General features: G+C 31.9%; 1 protein-coding gene across 1 annotated transcript; it reads left to right on the forward strand.

The window, feature by feature from the left end:
* Positions 1-20,190: 20,190 nt before the first annotated feature.
* Positions 20,191-20,916, forward strand: LOC147804014 (uncharacterized). Its single transcript, XM_087151378.1, has one exon. The coding sequence runs from the start codon at positions 20,191-20,193 to the stop codon at positions 20,914-20,916; it is 726 nt and encodes a 241-aa protein (XP_087007504.1).
* The last annotated feature ends 502 nt before the right edge of the window (positions 20,917-21,418 follow it).

The following is a 21,418-nucleotide window of genomic DNA, read 5'->3' on the forward strand; positions in this document are numbered from 1 at the left end:
TTTTCTGAAGTAAAAAAAAAATCGAACTAAATTTCGCTTATCACTTTCTGATGAAAAGCTTGAAAACTTGCTGTTGATTATCTGGTAGTTGTAATGACTACCAAACCCATAAAGGTTGTTACACATTGTAACAATAATTTTTTGAGGCACTAATAAGACTTTGAATTCTTCACACTCTTTATTGATAAGAACTTTTCACACTCCACGGTTTGTTCTAATAATGTTTCTGGACAAGACTTCAGATTTCACTCTTTATAGATAAGAACTTTTCACACTCCACAATTTGTTCTAATAATGTTTTTGGACAAGACTTCAGATTCTAATGACTATGGGTCAGGATTCTAGGAGCAGATATAGCCGAATTCCAACTCGAGGGCAGAGACACCTATATCGAGAATTGGGGAAGGAAGTATTAGAATGGTGGCAACGACAGTGAAGCGTCCCTTTTCAAGTAATTTGATATCTCAGTTGATGATGTGAGACGGTGAGGAGCGGAGGCTTCGGCCTGCCGTTGTTCTCTCCAAGAACGTGGTGAAATGTGTTCGTTACAATGAAAAGAAATTGTGATAGTTTTCAGGATCCATTTTGATCCGTAAAATTTATGGCAGAATTAATGAGTTAAATTGATCTTAGATTTCTGAATTAATGTAAAATAAAATTTGATATATACATTTTTTAATGTATCAGTGACCTCAATATGATATGATGGAATAAAAATGTGTAAGTAACTCTTTTGTCGTTTTCTTAGGATTATGTTTCTTTTTTATTTCAGCTTAATTAACTTATATCTAAATTTAATATTTTTATTTCCAGAGACTCTTTATAGCTTTGTACTACCATTATAATTGTTAGTTTAACCACCACGTGTGGTAGTAAGTTTAATCAGTTAATTGCTAGGTTGTTTAGGATGATTGTATCCTATATTTTATATTATTCTATTAATACGGCTAATTTGATTAAGTTTTATTTAATGATTTTCTCATTGTTCATTAATTATATTCTACTTCAACACCATAAACTTTAATTTTTTTTATATCACCACAGTTTTAATATATGGTGCCGTCGCGTGGTTTCGAATCTGGTGTTAAGAATAAATATTTTTTTTAGTAGAATCTCTGGAAACTTTGGCTTTTAAATTAATTCATGGCTGAAATATTATTAAATTTTAAACACTAAGTGCCTTGTGCACAATAATATGATCAAATAATTGATTTGTTTTAAACATTTATCTCGCTCTCTCTCACAAGTAAAAAATTTATTGTTGACATTCACTTATTGTTTAAACTGATTGAAAATTCATTATATATGGGGTAATATGATATTCTTTGATGAAAATAAACAATAAGTAATAATGTATCAAATTGGATTAGTAATAATGTATCAAATTGGATTTTAATATTGATATATATATTGTCACAAGAAATATACTTTTGATTTATATGTGAATCGCCAATTTCATAATATAATTTTGAATATGAAGTATTTGAATATAAATATTACATTTTGAACATTTAAATGTTTATATGTAATTCAATATATATTTTGGTGATATATTTCGAACAATTTGATCGAAAATAGGTGTTTTTAAAATTTTAAATAATTTGGTTGATATTTTAATTGAGTTATAATGATTGTTAATTAGCATTTTAATTCAGTAGATGATGTTATATTTTTGAATATATTAATTATTTCTATGTGTATGATATTAAATTTAAATAAGTACATAGAAATTTTATTTAGTAATTTTGGTAAATACATTGATTGATTTCAGTATTTGATGTTTTAATAGGGCAAGATTTCAGTGATGAAACTAATTTCTATAGTATTTCAATAAGATTATTGATTTTTATTAATATAAAAATATATTGGACTATAACATTTTTTTTTGATAATATTTTTTTTAAACTACATTTTATATATTATTTTGATAAGGAGTATTGTATGAATATTGCTTTTGGGGGTTTGGATGCTATTTATTGATTGTTAATATACATTTTAGTGATATTTTAAGGTAGATATTAATTCGGTAAATTTTTCTGTGATTTAATAATACACTATGGCTAAATCTGCATATTCCTTAGCGAATTCGCTGCAAACTTTTAAGGGTAGCAAAGAGGAAAATTTAAATTTTTTTCTTAACAATTTAGAGCAAATTGCCATTTTAGAAAAATGGGATGAGTCTAAAAAATGCCTAATTCTTAAACTCAATTTAGCAGGAGAGGCCTTACGAATTGTAAGTGAAGCTGGTACTGAAGATACCAATGATTTTGGATAGATAGTAAAAATACTTAGGGATAAATTTCTAAAAAAGCCAAACTAAGCGGATATACAGAACAGATTTAATACACTCATGCAACGTCCAAATCAGGACATTAAACATCTAATAGAAGAGGTCGATAAAACCACTAATCAGTACTTAGAAATAAGTAATAATAGTAGTGAGGAAACCTTAAATTTGGCTAAAAAGATGAAGGCTCAAAAATTGTTAGACAGTATGAGACCCGATATTCGAATTGAAGTTATGAAAAGGGGAGCCACAAAGTTTGAGGATATAGGCAAAATTGCAAGAGATGTGGAGAATGCACTAGCAATTAGTGAGAATCACGTGACTAATATTACTAAAACAATAGATGTAGATATGTTGTTAAAAAATCAATTGGAAAGCAATCGCAGAATAGAGGAATTAACACAAAAAATTGAGGATTTAACTAAAAGCAAGGCTGTAAACAATATCTCAGGAAATAGAAACTTTGTTCAACCCAAAATTAGTTGCCATATTTGCAACAAAAATCACTTGACTACCGACTGCTGGTACTATCCAGGCAAAAGTGGGAATAACAGCAATCGAGCAACACCTTATGATAGGAGTCGTAGCAATTTCAGGCGAGGTTTTAACAGGAACTTTAGACATAGGGGTTACAACAGCAGAGATAGGCGACAGAATAATTTAAACTGATAGCTGGTTCTTGTAACAGGTGGAATGATACAAGGTTTACAAGAACCAATGAGAAATCAAATCAGTTAAGGTCAAATGAAAAATTGAAGAAGAGAGAAATCTATAAACAAAATGTCAAAACAAAACATAATGACAAAATATTGAAAACTAGGATATTTGTTAATAGTAATATCAAGCATAAAAAATTTAATTTAGATAATGATGATAAAAAAAACCAGGTAGTAACAAATTCTAATCATAATTTAAATAGTAATCAGATAATTAGAAATAGAATAAATCAAAACAATAGAACTTAAAAGAAATAAATGAAGTAGAAGCAGGAAATAAGCATGTTATGACTTGCAATGATAATGACAATTCGGATGCTCTTCCTATCATAATGTTAAAATTTGGAGATTTATTAATACCCGCCTTATTAGACACTGGTGCTAATTTAAGTTTAATTGATCCTATAACTGTAAATGAAATAAAAGAAAAGACAAAAGTCAATTATTTATCTAGATCAGTAAAAATACATACTTTAGATAACAACACTATACCTTACTTGTCTGCTATTTCATCCAAATTTAAAATCAATACTAAATGGTTAAATGGTACTTTCTTTGTTACTCAAAATTCTTGGCCTTACAAATATAAAATCATCTTGGGATACGACTTCATCCAAAATAACAAAATTATTTTAGACACACTGAATAGGAAATTAATTTTGGGACACGATTCATTTGATTTTTTCGAAGATACTCCTCGCATTGTAAACAATGTTTTAAATGATGTAAAGAGTGGAACTAATTTTGCTTTTGCAAAAAATAAGATTGTGATAGAACCCCATTCTCAAATATTAATTCAATTAGGTATATCTGAGGATATAAAAGATAGTAAACAAATGCTTTTTTCTCCAAACAAAAACAAACTAAATTATAATATCTATGAATCTGTTAATGAATTTAAGGATAAAAAATTCTGTACTTTAATCGAAAATAATACAGATAATAAGATTGTAATCAATAAGGGTACAAAATTAGGAAATATTATTGATATTAAAGATGATGATATAATCAAACCTAAAGAAAAAGCTAATTACCAAATTAATAATTTAAATCTAAATGAAATTCATCAACTAAGACAAAAAGAACTTAATGCTTCTGATTTTGATTTAAGTCATTTGAATAAGGTAGATGCTGATGAAATACTTAAAGTTTTGTTAAAAAATTATGAAGTTTTTTCTCAATCTTATACAATATTGGGTTCGACTGATGCAGTAGTACCTGAATTTAATTTATTGCATAACTTTTCTATCCAAACCAAGCCTTATCCTATTCCTAATATTGCAAAAAACTTTGCCAAAAAAGAGATTAAAGATCTATTAAATGCAGGAATAATTGAACCATCTTCTTCCAATTATTGTTTTCCTGTAATTTTTGTCAAAAAAAAAAGCCTTATGTTAATGATCCTGAATTGCAAAAATTCAGAATGGTTATAGATTATAGGTTACTTAACTCAGTTACTGAGACTTTCAAAATTTGTCTTCCAAAAATTAATGATATCTTGCATAACATTTCTGGAAAGTCATATTGTAGTGTTTTAGATCTCAAAAGTGCATTTTTTCAAATAAAATTAAAAGAAAAGGACAAATCCAAATTAGCATTTTGTTGTGAGATAGGCAATTTCCAACCTACTCGTCTTCCTTTTGGTTCTCGCAACAGTACTTCCTTTTTTCCATAACTTAATTTCTAAATGTTTAGATGACATTAAAGGTCCTAATGTGCAGTATTTTCTTGATGACATTGTTGTTGCTGCAAATTCCATTGAGGAAATGTCACAATTACTTGTTAAGGTTTTTGATAGATTAAAGAAATTTAATTTAACTCTAGATCCAGCTAAGATACAAATCTGTAAATCTAACATTAAATACTTAGGTTTTGATGTAAATTCTAATGGTTTCTCACCCGCTTCTGATAATATAGACAAAATTTTAAAATTTCCTGTTCCAAAAGATGTTAAACAAATTCAAACTTTTTTAGGTATGATTGGTTATTTTAGACATTTAATCTACAACTTTGCAGAGATCATCAAACCCATTGTAAACTGAACAAAAAAATTTTTATTTTTAATTGGAATAAAGATTGTCAGGATGCTTTTGAAAATATATCTGAACAACAACTACTTAAACCAACTTTAAAGAATATAAATGAGGAACAAAAATTTTATTTGGTAACTGATGCTTCTAGCAGTGCTCTTTGTGGAATATTAATGCAAAAGAATAAGGACAATTTTGACCCTATAGAATTTTATTCTAGGCAGTTAACCCATTCTGAATCTAAATACCCATCAATCCGTAGGGTACTTTTAGCAATTGTAGATTCAATTAAACATTTCCATCAACATCTTTATGGAAAAAATTTTGTTATTTTTACGGATGCTAAGGCTTTAACTTTTCACATCAACTTACAAAAACAACCTGAGATAGTAGGCAGATGGTTAATGTATATGCAGGAATTTAATTATACAATTCAACATATTCCTGGTTTTAAAAATCCAGCCGATTACCTATCTAGAGTAACTAATGATAATGCTGTTGTAAATAATGCAAATATTTTTGAAGTTAATGATAAGCTTAAAATAGAGAATATAAAAAATTCTCAACAAAATTGTACACAAACTAAGGAAATCTTTAAAAAACTAAATGATAATGATAAACTAATTTCTAAAAAATTTTTTGTAAACAATGATGGTATTTTGATGATGAGGGTGATACCACCTAAACATCCATATAAAACTTTAAATAGAATTTTTATACCCATCTCATTAAGACGTGAAATTTTAAAGGCAGCACATGCTGCACATTTTGGCATTTTTAAGACCTATAATTTGTTAAAAAGAAATTATGCATGGTATGGGATGTTGGCAGACAGCCAAAATTTTGTTGAATCTTGTGATGCATGTTTGGCAAATAAGCCCAAATCTAAAGTAACTGAGACTAAATTCATTGAAAAAGGTGAATTAAGTGTAGGACAAATTTTATCTATACATATTGTGGGGAAACTACCCAGATCAATTGATAATAAATTTTTTATTTTAACTATTATTGACAATTATTCACGGTATTTAGAGGCGATACCTTTAACTAACATTAAATCTTCAACAATTATAAATAATTTAAATGAACATTTTTCAAAATTTGGTTTGCCTCAATCCATTATTTCTGACAATGGTACTAATTTTACTTCTGAGGAGTTTCAAGATTTTATTAGGGCTTTAAACATTGAACATCGTAAAACTTCATTTTACTATCCTTTATCTAATGGTTTAATTGAGAAAAGAATCTATAGCTTCAATGTGTAACAATAGTTGGGAATGGACTAAAAAGCTTTTATTTTTCAAATTACATTATAATTCTTCTATCAACGTGGTAACAGGTTATACTCCTGCTGAACTATTTTTTGGTCGTAATTTAAATCTCCCTTTAAATACAAGTGTTAATACCAACAGTGAAGAAAACCCATCTGACTATATCAAAAAATTAAGACAACAAATTGCAGAGACTAGGGAAATAGTAAGTCAAAATGAAAACAAATATTTTGAAATGCATAGAAAATATATAAAAGGTAGACCAACTCCTAATTATGATTGTAAAGATCTTGTTTACTTAAAGATAAATACTGATGTAAATTCTCTAAATCCCAAATATGAAGGTCCATTTGAAATAACAAAAAAATTTAGGAATAATAATTACTTAATACACATTAAAGATAAGCAAAGAGACCTATACAAAAAATTTCATGTTAGTAAACTTTTTAAGAAAAGAATTTTAAGGAAGGAATTAGAGAATGAGATGGTCAAGGAACATGATTTGAGTATAGAATACTAATGAGTAAGATTATACTAAATCTAATTAAAGATTTGAATTGCTGTGTTTGAAAATAATGATAATGAGTTTAATTTTCTGGTGAAAATACAAATGGTTTAAGTTGATGAATATTATTTTGTTTTTACATTTCTATTTTTTGAATTGCATTTTTCCAAATTTAGGCCAAAATTTTGATTCAGTGAGTTATGGCTGGTCCAGATTTCATTGAATAGGAAAAATCCTGTTCAAAGTTAGCAAATTATTTGTATTACCGTATATATATATTTTTTGACCATTTATTTAAAATTTTTACTTTTTGATGTTGAACTCTTGATCATATTGTCAGACAAATACATGAATTCGATTTAGAAATCACATAATGTGAGAAGAGGAAAATATATATAAATTAAGCTAAATCACATTGGTAAATAAAAGTTATAAAATGAAATAAAGTAACATAAGAATAAAATGATTTGAAAGAGAATTGAGAAAATAAATTTTTTTTTTTTGTAAAATTAGTACCAGAGTAGGATTATAAAAAAGATGTAGCTACATAGATGTTAAAAAAAAATATGCAAACTCTGGTTATAAACATATGTAGTATATATTTATGTATTCAAACTTATCATTTTTACTAAAGACAGTAGTGTTACGGTATATAGGTTTGAATTGTATATAGTATGATAATTCCTTATTCACCGCTAGTAGAGAATCTGTTTGTGTTTTAAGAGAGAGAGAGTGAGGTACATTAATTTCCCAAAGGAAACGACAATAATGGTTGTGATTTATGTATTATATATTCAGGAATTTTTGATATGTGTTTATTTGTTATATTTTTTTTTCTTTTACATGTTCCTCAGAGGTCACATCACAAAAAAAATTTGGTACATAAAATTTTTTTTTAATTCTTTTTTTTTTCCTTTTAAGGAAGGATAATGTTACACATTGTAACAATAATTTTTTGAGGCACTAATAAGACTTTGAATTCTTCACACTCTTTATTGATAAGAACTTTTCACACTCCACGGTTTGTTCTAATAATGTTTCTGGACAAGACTTCAGATTTCACTCTTTATAGATAAGAACTTTTCACACTCCACAATTTGTTCTAATAATGTTTTTGGACAAGACTTCAGATTCTAATGACTATGGGTCAGGATTCTAGGAGCAGATATAGCCGAATTCCAACTCGAGGGCAGAGACACCTATATCGAGAATTGGGGAAGGAAGTATTAGAATGGTGGCAACGACAGTGAAGCGTCCCTTTTCAAGTAATTTGATATCTCAGTTGATGATGTGAGACGGTGAGGAGCGGAGGCTTCGGCCTGCCGTTGTTCTCTCCAAGAACGTGGTGAAATGTGTTCGTTACAATGAAAAGAAATTGTGATAGTTTTCAGGATCCATTTTGATCCGTAAAATTTATGGCAGAATTAATGAGTTAAATTGATCTTAGATTTCTGAATTAATGTAAAATAAAATTTGATATATACATTTTTTAATGTATCAGTGACCTCAATATGATATGATGGAATAAAAATGTGTAAGTAACTCTTTTGTCGTTTTCTTAGGATTATGTTTCTTTTTTATTTCAGCTTAATTAACTTATATCTAAATTTAATATTTTTATTTCCAGAGACTCTTTATAGCTTTGTACTACCATTATAATTGTTAGTTTAACCACCACGTGTGGTAGTAAGTTTAATCAGTTAATTGCTAGGTTGTTTAGGATGATTGTATCCTATATTTTATATTATTCTATTAATACGGCTAATTTGATTAAGTTTTATTTAATGATTTTCTCATTGTTCATTAATTATATTCTACTTCAACACCATAAACTTTAATTTTTTTTATATCACCACAGCTTTAATAAAGGTGCTTTTAGTGCCAAAGGTTTGGACACTCTAAAGCATCTTGTCATAGCAAGCCTATTAGTTCTCGGTGCTCTGACCATGGTGACACTACCTGTCAGTTGCTGCCCCCTTTGCGTTAACACACGCTGCATCTGACAGGATGTGTCTAAATTGGTCACAAGAGAAAGAGATACAAAGTGTCAAAGGATTGCCAAAACGTGACCTTCAATAAAGCCGCCGAATAGTCACCCCGTCCGGGTGGCATATTCGCAATCTCCTATGACCGCCAGTCTTATGGCATAGAATATGCCACCCTCCTTTCTCAGGAAAACAAAATTTTTTAATAAGACGTCAAAAGCAAAATAGGTTTATACGCATGTGCACCTTCTGGAAAGTCGCACAATGTTGATATGAGCATTGAAATATGCGATGCTGAAATTACTATGCCATTATCGTTAATCGAAATAAAAGAACATTGTCAGCTAATTTCGTTGGTCGAAGTATCAACACATTAATTTAATAGAATTCGTGTGTGGTAAGTCTACTTATCTTAAGAATACCAATAGTTCTAACGATTCTATTCTTGTAAGTTTTTCCTTTAAAAATCTAACCCAGATAAGTGATTTCCTTTGAAACATGTTATTTATTTTGTGATGAGAGAATTTACGTTCAATATGTAAATAAATAGTTGACACGATATGGATGTTCAATGTCTTCTTAACATTATATAAAATATATTATCTTAGAAGTTATAATTTTGGTTCCGTTATGAACATTATATTAAGTTATAGAATTTTTTATTCATATTATTTTGTAAATCAGAATTTAAATTCTGTTTCAATTAGTGCGACGTAAATAAAGTACCTGAATTTATGTAATTAATCTCTTAACAAAATATCGAATGTGACGTTAGTTTTCGGCATTGCTTTTTCTATTCTGTTTATAATATAAATAATTTTACCTATTTAGTTGATTTCTGAATGGAAAAAAAATATTGCATCGAGAATGTTTGTAAAAAAAAAAAACATTTATAGTTACATAATATACAACATATCACAACATGCACATCTTAGTTTTAAAACACCTTTCATTTTCACAATGTATAGAAATTTTAATTAATAATAATTTTAAATTTGTTCCAATCGATATTTGTCGAATCACTGGAGCATACATTTTTTATTTTACTATTATTTTTTTATTTTTTTTTTTGTTGCTACAATATATTTTTACATATAAGATATTATATGAGTAAAAGTAAATAATTAGTTACAATTATTTTAACGTTTAAAATGTCAGTGTTTATACTTTCAAACACTAAGGCTGGATTGCCAGAACGCAGTCTAACTCTAGACCTGGTCTAAACCTCTTAAGTTAAACCAAGCTGCATTGCAGAAACGAAGTTTAAGGAAAAACCTAGGTCTAAACCGTAGTTTAACTTAGACCCACTGTAACGTAGGTTTAAACTTCAGTTTTTCTCTGACGCATGCGCAACCGAGTAAAAAAAAAAAAATTCCCATGATGCTCCGTATTGTTTGTTTACTTTTGTCGCTACAATTTGATTTAAAATGGATGTCATCGCTTTAATCGAGTTGTTAAATCGACGAACAGTAAGACCTGACAGAATTATGCGGGTTTGCCGAAATCCATTCGACAACTTCTCTGAAGAAGAATTTATTCGGCGATTTCGTTTTTCCAAGTCAGGTGTGTGGGTTGTGCTTGACAGGCTCAACCTACAATACCCCACATCTTTTAGAGGAAATCCTGTGTCCCCCATTATATTACTGCTCATCACTTTAAGGTTCCTAGCTACAAGAAAATTTCAAATGATGATAGGTGATTACCTCGATGTGGATGCATCAACAGTTGCATCCTTGTACCGACTGAATTATTGTTCATCAATGAAACCATATTTTTGAGTTGCATTGGAAGGTCTGTAAGGGTCGCAATGAAACACTGGGATTAGACTGGAATAATTTTAACACTTTTGCAGCCTACTGTTCTGAAATGTCATGAGCACATATTTTTGGTGGATCGTATGCTTTAATGGCTGCCAGACAGATTTGAAATTATTGTTAAAATCCAGCGGTTAAAGAACTTTCACAATAGTGCGGAATATCGCTTGAAAATAGTTAAGATTGAAATCAAAGCACTTCTGCAGAGACAATAGCTAGATAGTGAGGGAAAAAATTGCATGGTGTTTAAAACTAATTAAGGTGTTAGGATTGGAAGAGAGGTTGAAGAATTATAATATTTAAATTACAGTTGTGGTAAGTTAAAATCCGAAGTGAAACTTTTAGAAATACGAACTGAAACTTAAATGTTAGCGCATGCGCGCATCCATTGGATAACCTCCCCCAAATACTTCTAGATTAGTTGGCTTTTACTTACGAGATCTGGATGTAAGATGTTATGTTTGTCTGCTTGTTAATTGTTTACCATTGTTGATGTTGTTTTGTTGAATAAAATATGTTATTAAATAGTGCTGGTATTATCCTGGACCTTCTAAACAGTGACAACAGTCGTACTGGGCATTCGGCTTGGTTACTAAATATGTTTTTATATAGTCCAAGCTCGTCTCTGAAGGTGGTTAGTGATAATAAAAATATACTGGATATTCTATTTGTGAATCATTTTAATGTCTAATTCAAAACAGTATAACTTCATTTTATTTAATGTTTAATTATTTTTTTTAGTTCAATGCACTACTACTGACTAGATGAAATTAAGAAATGTTTTTTAAATGGTTATATCCAGTAAAAATGCATATTATCTTATTAGAAGAATAGGCCCAGGCCTCTTTCATCACAATATTGACGGAGAGCTTACCTAGAAATTAATTATTTTTCTTGTTTTCACGTAGTGTGTTGCGTACAGTTGGTTAATTTAATAAAATATAGGTGCGAAACAGATTTTTATTGCTCAATTTTTGTTTTAAGGTACCCGACTACCTTTTTTAAGCCAATTTCGACTAAAATATCATTTTTTTGTTTTAAAAATAAAATGAAACTATGAACTTTTCTCTTTTTAAAACCGTTTGAATTTTGTTTCTACGTCAAATAAAAAGCAAGATATGATGATTTTAAAAAACATCTACCTCTCTTTTGAGGAGACGGAAGGACAGATTCCAAAACCGGAAGTGAGCTTCTTTCGTTTGTTTCGTTTTCGAATTTCTTCTGCAAAGTGGAACTAAACAATATATTCTTTTAGGAAACTAAATAAAAGTTTTCTGATTTAAAAAAAAGAATCTGGCAATATATATATTTCTCGAATTTCTGCAAGTAAATCTGACATCGCTGGCTGTAATAAATATTCTATCCCAGTTTGTTTACTTGCGATAGCGTGCTCTTTTATTAAATTTTTGCTCATTAATTATCATTCTTTTTATCAAATTTCAGTTATTATTTTATTAAATTTTCGTTATATTGTTACTTATTTTCTGTTATTGTTATACTTTTCTATTCGTTGACTGTTTTCTATAATTGTTACATTTGCTAGCATCATAATGGCTAGATATTCTTCCCGAAAACGAAAACGACAGTTTTATGGGAATAAATATACTAAAGATCAACCATTAGATGAAACTTCATCTTCAACTGTGAGTGCCAGTAAGTTAAATATTTCAGTAGAGGATGTAACTTATAGTGAAAAATTTACTGGTAATAGAATTGTTGATATTATCAAAGCTGTGTTTTCTGAACTCTGTTGCCCTACTTGTTTTTCACCTGGTATTGTTTTTGTTGAAGACAGTAGGTATGGACTCTGTTCACACTTTTCTGTAAAATGTGAAAGTTGTGATTTTAATAAAGGATTTGCTTCATCCAATAAGGAAAACAACGTAGCCGAAATAAATTCAAGATTTACATATGGCTTGCGGCAAATAGGAAGAGGGCATGAAGCTTCAAAGAAATTGTGTGCTACTTTGAACATGCCTCCACCTTTGAGCAAAGCAGCGTTTGCTTCTCATCAGAAAAAGCTGTTGGCTGCTGTGTCTGGTGTTGCACACACTTCAATGAAAACAGCTGCCAATGAATTATCAAAGAGTAGCAATAGTGATTCAGGTGAGACCGGTTCTAAATGTGGAGTATCACTGGATGGGACCTGGCAAAGACGTGGTTACTCATCGTTGAATGGTTGTGTTGCTGCCATCTAGGTGGACACTGGTAAAGTGTTGGATGTGAAAATACTCTCCTCATATTGCCGAATATGTAAAGGCATTGAAAGAGAGCATGTTAATATGGTGAAGCACTCTCTCAAGGCTGCCCATGATTGTTCAAAAAATCACTCTGGGTCATCATCACATATGGAAGTTATTGGTGCTGCGAAAATTTTTGAACGCTCTCTTCAAAAAAATAATTTAAAGTATGCACAATACTATGGAGATGGAGACTTCAAAGGATTTAAAAAACTTAAAGATACTTATGGAGAAAATAGTGTAGAGAAGATGGAATGCATCGGGCATATCCAGAAGAGGGTTGGCTCCCACTTGCGCAAACTAAAAAGCAAGATGCCAGGAAAAGGGAAGCTGACAGATGTTTTTATTGATAGGCTGCAAAATTATTACGGAATTGCCATCCGTTCTAATATTGGCAACTTGGACAAAATGCAGCAAAATACAATAGCTTCTCTTTTTCATTGTGCATCGAGTGTCCAGAATCCGATGCATGGCCAATGCCCACTGGGAGCAAACAGTTGGTGCGCTTATCAACGAGCCATGCATTCGGGAATACCATTTGCTGAAAAAAATCCTGGATTACCCCGAACAGTTCTAAACAAAGTTAAAAGTACATATTTAGCTTTGTGTTCAAGAGAACTATTTTCAAAGTGTCTTCATGGAAAGACTCAGAAAGCGAATGAGGTCTTTAATGGCGTAATTTGGAAACGAGTTCCAAAAGATGTGTTTGTAAGTTTGAAAACATTGAAAATTGGAGCCTATGATGCTGTGGTTGAATTTAATGAGGGCTACAATGGTTGTTTATCTGTTTTGAAACAGTTCAACATCAAAGAACCTGGACATCATACGTTACAAGCATATAAACATTTGGACAAAACTCGTGTAAATGATACCTATCGTAAATCTACAGCACAGGCAAAAAAACAAAGAAAAATGTTGAAAGCTACTCGTAAGAAAAGAAACACACACTTCGAAACTAAAGAAGGTGTAACTTACATGTCTGGTGGATTTTAAATCTGAATATATATTGTTTTGAAACAAACTTTATTTTGAATTTCTCATTCAAATTTCATTTTCAAATTCATCATGCATTCAATTTTCTTAAATTACATTTGTTTCACTATCGTACTATGTTTATTTTTAATAAGTATCTTTTGAATATTTAAAATGCTTCGTAAATTATTTATCAATATAATTATTTCGTCATTATGTGTCACTACAATTTTTGATATGTATATTGTTTTTCTTGGAAAAGTTTTTTTTTTATCTAATTTTTATATAAACATAAAAATATACTAAAATATTATGAAATTGCAGTTAATTTTCCTAAAGTTAACAATCTAGATAACATTATCAACAATCTATATGTAAAATGAAATTTATTTCCTATTATCGCAAGAAAAAAAAATTATTATTTTGAAACTAAATGTAATACTGATCTGAACTGCTTAGAATTATGTTTGAAAGATAAATTATATTAAGATCTGAACATTTCCTAACTATATCAATTAAAAAAATTAATTTTAAGTAAAATTATAGACATTATGGTAAATGTATGCCAGTACACTTACTAACGGTATATGGAAATACAATATTTCTGTTATATTATGCAATTATAAATGAAGATTAAAAAATTTTCAAAGCATTTACAGAATAAAATGCATTGGTTTTAGAAATATGAAAGGTTGGTTCATGTTATTACACTAGCATATACAGCTATATTATAGATTAAATATTGATGAAATGATAATGAAGTCTTTTTTCTTGTTTTTGTCAAAACCAATTATTACGCTAAATTATTGATTTGTAAACATGATATCTCAAAATGTTTTAGTTCAAATAACTTGAAATTTTGCATAGATGTTTCTTATACACATGTCTAGGGAATAGACTACTCACTAGTTGATTGAACCATTATTTTTCTTTTTACAACAAATTTTTATAAACAATAGCTGCAAATTTTGGCTGTTTTTTAGAAAAGTGTTACGACATGTGCTGTAAAATATTTAAATATTATTATTATATCTCAGGAGTAGTCTACTCCCTTAGTTGAGCTTTAATAAGTGTCTTAAAGAAAAAAAATGAAAAAATATTTAGTAATGAAGCTATGCTGTTTTAAATAAAGGTCAATTTTCGGCCAATTTTGACCAGTTCTACCCCCCAAAATTTAAAAAAAAAATTATTTTTTAAAATTTTAATATTTATATCATGTTTTATTTTATAATACACAAATAAATCTAATAAAAAATTTCAAAATTTTGTCCCCGAAGGTATTCGGGCACCTTGTTTAAGACAAATTACATCATTTACTCACAGCAGCAGCATTACGTCATTGAAGCTACTTTAGTTAATTAGATATATTCATAATACTAATTTCAACTTTCTTTATCCTTCAGTACATATGTGATGGTGCTCGGCGGAATCCTAGATCTGGTTGCAAGATGGCCGGGTTCAACCCATGACTCCAGGATTTTTCGAAATAGTAGTGCAAAATCAAAGTTGGAGCAGAGGGAGGATATAAATGGTTTCATTATTGGAGATGCTGGTTTCCCCTGCTCTAACTATTTACTAACGCCTGTTATAAACCCAACCACAGCACCTGAAAGAGCATATAACTCTGCGCACTGCCAGGCAAGGCTCATAGTCGAAAGATTGTTTGGCACTCTGAAGAAGAGATTACCGGTCCTACATTATGGGTTGAGATTGCGGCTGATGAACTTCTTAAATGCAATCATTGCTGCATCGATACTATTTAACTGGATTTTAGAGCTGTATGAAAGAGAGGATTTTTTTGACGAAATAGATTTTGATGATAACGATGATGAGGACATTGCACATCAAAGTCGCTCTGCCTTTCGTACTGCATTCATTGCAACTTACTTTGGTCCATAGCAAGATCTAATATATATATAGTAATATATTTTAATAAAGATCACATTATAAACTAAAAAATCAGCGATAATTTGTTTTTATTCACATTAATTATTTTTAAATTTGTTTTCCAGGTGCCACTTATAATTTTTATCACCTGGTCGGAGAATCTGCCTTCTCAATAAGACACTAATTTTTGTATTCTTAATTGGCCACTCTAAAAAAAGTCAGAGTCATTACAATTTGGCAAATTTTATATTCTCTCTATTCAGATTAATTGTAAAAGACAAAGTAATATTCTTAAGCACGATTCTGTCCTATAACATAAAAATTTAACTTTTCTTTTAGTCTGTTACTGCTGAGGAAAATGTCATCAAATTCTGCGTTTTGCGTTTTTGAATGCAGTGAGTGCTCTTTTTAAACGTAGTGCTTTTAGCTCTCGCATCAATGACGTCACGCTTCCGATCCGTCATGTCAACAGTCCAGAAATAAGCTGTACTTACTGTCAGCGTAAACAAACGATTGCTTTTGTCACGCTATTTTTAACGAAGATTTAATGAGCAAAAAAGTCAGTATATGTGAATAATCTAGCGCTCAATACAATGGAACGTCAAGCAAAAAAAGCAAAAGTAACGCAACGTTATCGTGATGCATATAGTGTGGAATGGCCGTGCTTTATAAAATCAAAAGTGTCGGAAGGCCACGTGTTTTGTACCGTATGTTCAACGGATTTTATGATTGCTCATGGTAGCCGTGATGATTGTCGGCGTCATTTTCAATCAAAGAAACTTCGAGAGCAATCAAGTTCACTTGACACTTACTTATTTCCGAAGTTCACAAGATACAGATGCGACCAAAGCTGAAATGCTGCATTCATAATAGAGCATAACTTACCAATTTCATGTTCTGATCATACAAGCCAATTATTTCAAAATATGTTCCCCGACTCTAAGATTGCTAAGAGATATAGTTCTTCAAGAACTAAAACGTCTTCAATTATCAAAGCAATGGCAAAACATTCTCAAGAATACATAATTCAAATTTTAAAACAAAGCCCCTTCTCTTTAGAAACTGATGGAGGTGATGATGTAAATAACACAAAACTTAATCCAGTTGTGCTTTCGTATTTTGATGAATCTTCATGTAAAATAGATACTGTTATATTTTTCATTTTACCAAGCAGTGATAATACTGGTGCTGGTATATTTGATGTCTTAAACATGGAGTTCCAAAACAAAAATATACCTTGGTCTAACTGTGTTTCCTCTCAGCCAGATACGCGCAAGATAATAACATTGATCTAATTTTAATACAAGATCCATATCTAACAAATAGCAAACTATATGGCTACCCAAATCAGTGGACCACACATCACTCAAACAATAAAGAGGCCTGGTTGGTCTTAACCAAAACAACAACTATAAATTTAATACCAGCAACGGAATCAGCAGCCTTCGCCAATATAACTACTTCATTAGGTAACATCATCATCGGCTCGCAGTACGTCAGGCCACACGCAGATCTCTCAACAGCACTAGATGAGTGGAGCGGCCTGATATCGGACAAACCACTCATACTATGTGCAGATTTGAACGCCAGGTCAACCCAATGGGGCTACACAGCAACAGACAATAGAGGAGATCTTCTAATAGACTTTAATCTAATCAGGTCATGGGCAATATTAAACTCACAATCACCACTAACTACTTTTTATACGCCACACGCGAAGGGTAATCCCGACTTCACCTTAGGAAATCGTGACGGCTCCATATTAGTCAACGACTGGGCCGTCAACGATACACACACTGCGAGCGATCATAGATATATAACGTTTAACCTTAGCCAATCCTTAATAGTCCCAACTTCAAATCGTCTAAAAACTAATTTTGGCAATCATCCTAAGTTTATCAAAATGATACAGCGCGAGGCTCCAGGCCTAATAGACAACTGTAATAAAATAGCAACAACAACTGACCTAGACGAGCACACCAGGGCTCTAATTAAAACAGTAACAGCAATAGCTACTAAAATATACAGGTACAGGAAGATCAAACCCTCAACCTCGCCCACATGGTGGACAAACAAACTTAAATACGAAAGAAATAGGTTAAATGCACTAAATAAAAGACTACAAACAAGCAAAGACCCAATAGATACAAAATTCAATAAAGAATACAATAAAGCAAAATACCGCAAACTAATAACTAAAGCAAAAGAAAATCCCTGGAAGCAATTCTGCAATAATCATTCAGACTTTTATGGTGCAGCTTATAAACTGAGCCACGGTAAACTATTCAAGCCAACAGACCTAAACCTAAAATTACCTAACAATAATATTCCAAACAAACAGGAAGCCCTGGTGTATTTATCCATCCTTTCATCTTAGAACCACCCAGGCAGTCACTCACCTGTATCTAACCTTCAAAGACCACCCAGCTTCTGACCTTGATCCCCCCCCCCCTCTTTTGATCTAGCCGCCTCGCAGGCCACCTGCACGCTGACCCCGACCTTGGGCTTCCCGCCTTTTCTATTAACAATACAACCCCTCTGACTTCCCCCAACTAACACCTGCGCCCTTATCTTTTTCCGCCATCAACAAAACATAAACAAACCTAGTGTTTACAAACATTGGCTTCAATAAATAAATAAATACAAGCTATAAATGTAATTTTTAATACTTACTGTTAATACTTTAATAATTTCTTAATACTTTTAATACTAATGTAATTTTTAATCTAATAACTATGTAACGACCATATTACTATTAAAGCCAAACTCTACTAAAGAATTTAACTATATTACTGTCTTAAAGGTTTTACTACCACTGCTTATCATATCATTGTACTACCTATTATTTGTTTTACTGTGTTAACTGTTAACTAGTGCTACATGTAACTTGGTACAATTGTTATTTTAATGTTCTGTCTTCAGCCCTATGCTTTTCTATTATGGCTAACAATCATAAATTCGGCCAAAGTGCCACCCTGTACAATCAACTGGCCCCTTTAACAACTTTTCGGAACACGGATGTTTACGATCCGGAGGAGGTCCCAACTGCTAGAGGTAACTCTACCCCCCCAGTTTCGCATAGGACTAGGGCCAATGCGTCACTGATAGGACTAGAAATTGACCTAACCGGTCGAGTGAAACAAGAGTTTTCACTTTTACGCGATAGTATCACGGGATTAAAAAATCTCGCAACTCCCCACCTGCCGAAGGACGCGAAGGCTAAGCAGACGTTCTTGGCGATTAACATCAGTGAGAAGATCAGGGATTTAGAGTACCTTTACCAGACCTTGGCTCAACAGTTGGCCCAAAAACCAAGCCAACCAAAACAAACCCAAGAAGTCCAAAACAACTGGCACTCAGACAGAGGGACCGGCAACACTAGCCGATGTCGAAGGACTGATTAGTGTTACCACATCTCTGCATGAGCAGATTAAAGCGAATAACGCTAAGATTGATGATCTATTGAGTCAATCAAAACAAACTGACTTAACGCCAAGGACGTACGCGCAAGCCGCCGCCCCAACGCAGGACCAACCCCCCACTCATAGGCTCCCCACAATCATTAACTTACTCATCCCACCAAACGCTAATAAGCAAGACCTAATTCATAAAGTTACCTCCCTGCAGACTAGGGCCTCTGTAAGGAAAGTAAACATTCAACCTAAACAAATTACTATTAACTGTGACTCTGACTCAGATAAACAAACCCTAATCAACGACCTAAGTAACAACGACTTTAAAGTCGTAATTCCAAAACAACGAAGACAAAACATAATCATAACGAACGTACCAACTTACATAACCCAGGACTGTCTTTTCGGTAGGCTGCACGCACAATTGGGCACCAACCAAACAGACTTCCCTATTAAATTGTATAGGGTAAACAAACACAGGAGCAACCAGTTGCTGCAGCATTGGGTGATCTCCCTAACCAAAGTCTCTGCCAACATTCTTTGCCGGCAGCAGCACATGTATTTCGGACTCAGCCGCTCTACCATCTCAAAATTCGTTAGAATAAACAGGTGCAATAAGTGCCAAAACCTTAACCACAAGGAATCAGATTGCGATTCCGGCCCCATTTGCATGCACTGCGCAGGCAAACATCACTCCAAAAACTGCATCCACCAAGACTCCTGTGTTTGCTACAATTGTTACATGAACGAGTACCACAAGCAAGACGCGGAGTGGTACCCACTAGATATATATCATAAGGCTAACGACAGATACTGTCCAACCTATCACCACGTTAAATACGGCTATTGGCCATAATCTAAATTCTAACTTTAATTAACAACAGTTCTACCCATTTAACTTATAACTAATTTTCAATCAATAATTAAGTTTTCTTCATACCTATTCCAAATTAATCTAATTACAATACAACTCCAGGTCGAGCTTGTGACCACTCAACTTATTAAAAACCCTTATCTTTCAGTCAATTAATATCTGTCTGCAACAAGGTAAGTAACAAACAATAGCAAACATGACTAACCAATTACCAAGCCAAATTAAATGCCTCCAAATAAACTTAAACAACTGCAGAGCGGCAACAGCCCTCTCAGCCAGATACGCGCAAGATAATAACAATGATCTAATTTTAATACAAGATCCATATCTAACAAATAGCAAACTATATGGCTTCCCAAATCAGTGGATCACACATCACTCAAACAATAAAGAGGCCTGGTTGGTCTTAACCAAAACAACAACTATAAATTTAATACCAGCAACGGAATCAGCAGCCTTCGCCAATATAACTACTTCATTAGGTAACATCATCATCGGCTCGCAGTACGTCAGGCCACACGCAGATCTCTCAACAGCACTAGATGAGTGGAGCGGCCTGATATCGGACAAACCACTCATACTATGTGCAGATCTGAACGCCAGGTCAACCCAATGGGGCTACACAGCAACAGACAATAGAGGAGATCTTCTAATAGACTTTAATATTGCCCATGACCTGATTAGATTAAACTCACAATCACCACTAACTACTTTTTATACGCCACACGCGAAGGGTAATCCCGACTTCACCTTAGGAAATCGTGACGGCTCCATATTAGTCAACGACTGGACCGTCAACGATACACATACTGCGAGCGATCATAGATATATAACGTTTAACCTTAGTCAATCCTTAATAGTACCAACTTCAAACCGTCTAAAAACTAATTTTGGCAATCATCCTAAATTTATCAAAATTTAAAAAAATGCAAACTTAAGATAGATCTGACTATTTGTTGCATAATCTTTTTTGTAATACAGATATTGTAATACTGTATTTATTATTAAATTCTACATTAAATTACCTTCAATTTGATATGTAAACGTTTGTATTTAAGTGAAAATTAATATATTCTGCAAGCACGCAAAGTTTAAAAACATGAAACTTTTAAAAAGTGTCCACACTTTTGGCCACCACTGTAGACGTAATACAGGTAAGGGGTCTATATATTGTTTGATGTTATAAAGTTTATTTTGAGTTTGAAGTTCCCAATGCTGTTGCCAAAGGGATGAGATGAGCTGCCGAACATGTAGTTTATGCCTGAGAATGGTACCGATATTGTTAATTCAGTATTTGCAGATCGTGCTGCAGAATCAGCCAACTCATTCCCTGGTATAACGATGTGACTCGGTATCCAGAAAAATGAAATACCAAATCCCTTCTTATGAAGAGCGACTAATAAATGATTAATGAAGCATAAGAT

This window comes from Parasteatoda tepidariorum, chromosome 9 (assembly GCF_982258835.1).
Source record: "Parasteatoda tepidariorum strain Cologne lab strain chromosome 9, Ptep-v5.0, whole genome shotgun sequence".
Lineage (NCBI taxonomy): Eukaryota > Metazoa > Arthropoda > Arachnida > Araneae > Theridiidae > Parasteatoda > Parasteatoda tepidariorum.

Bases quoted from the DNA above. Each gene is read 5' to 3' on its own strand.
- LOC147804014 (XM_087151378.1), top strand. From the start codon at position 20,191: ATGACTAACCAATTACCAAGCCAAATTAAATGCCTCCAAATAAACTTA.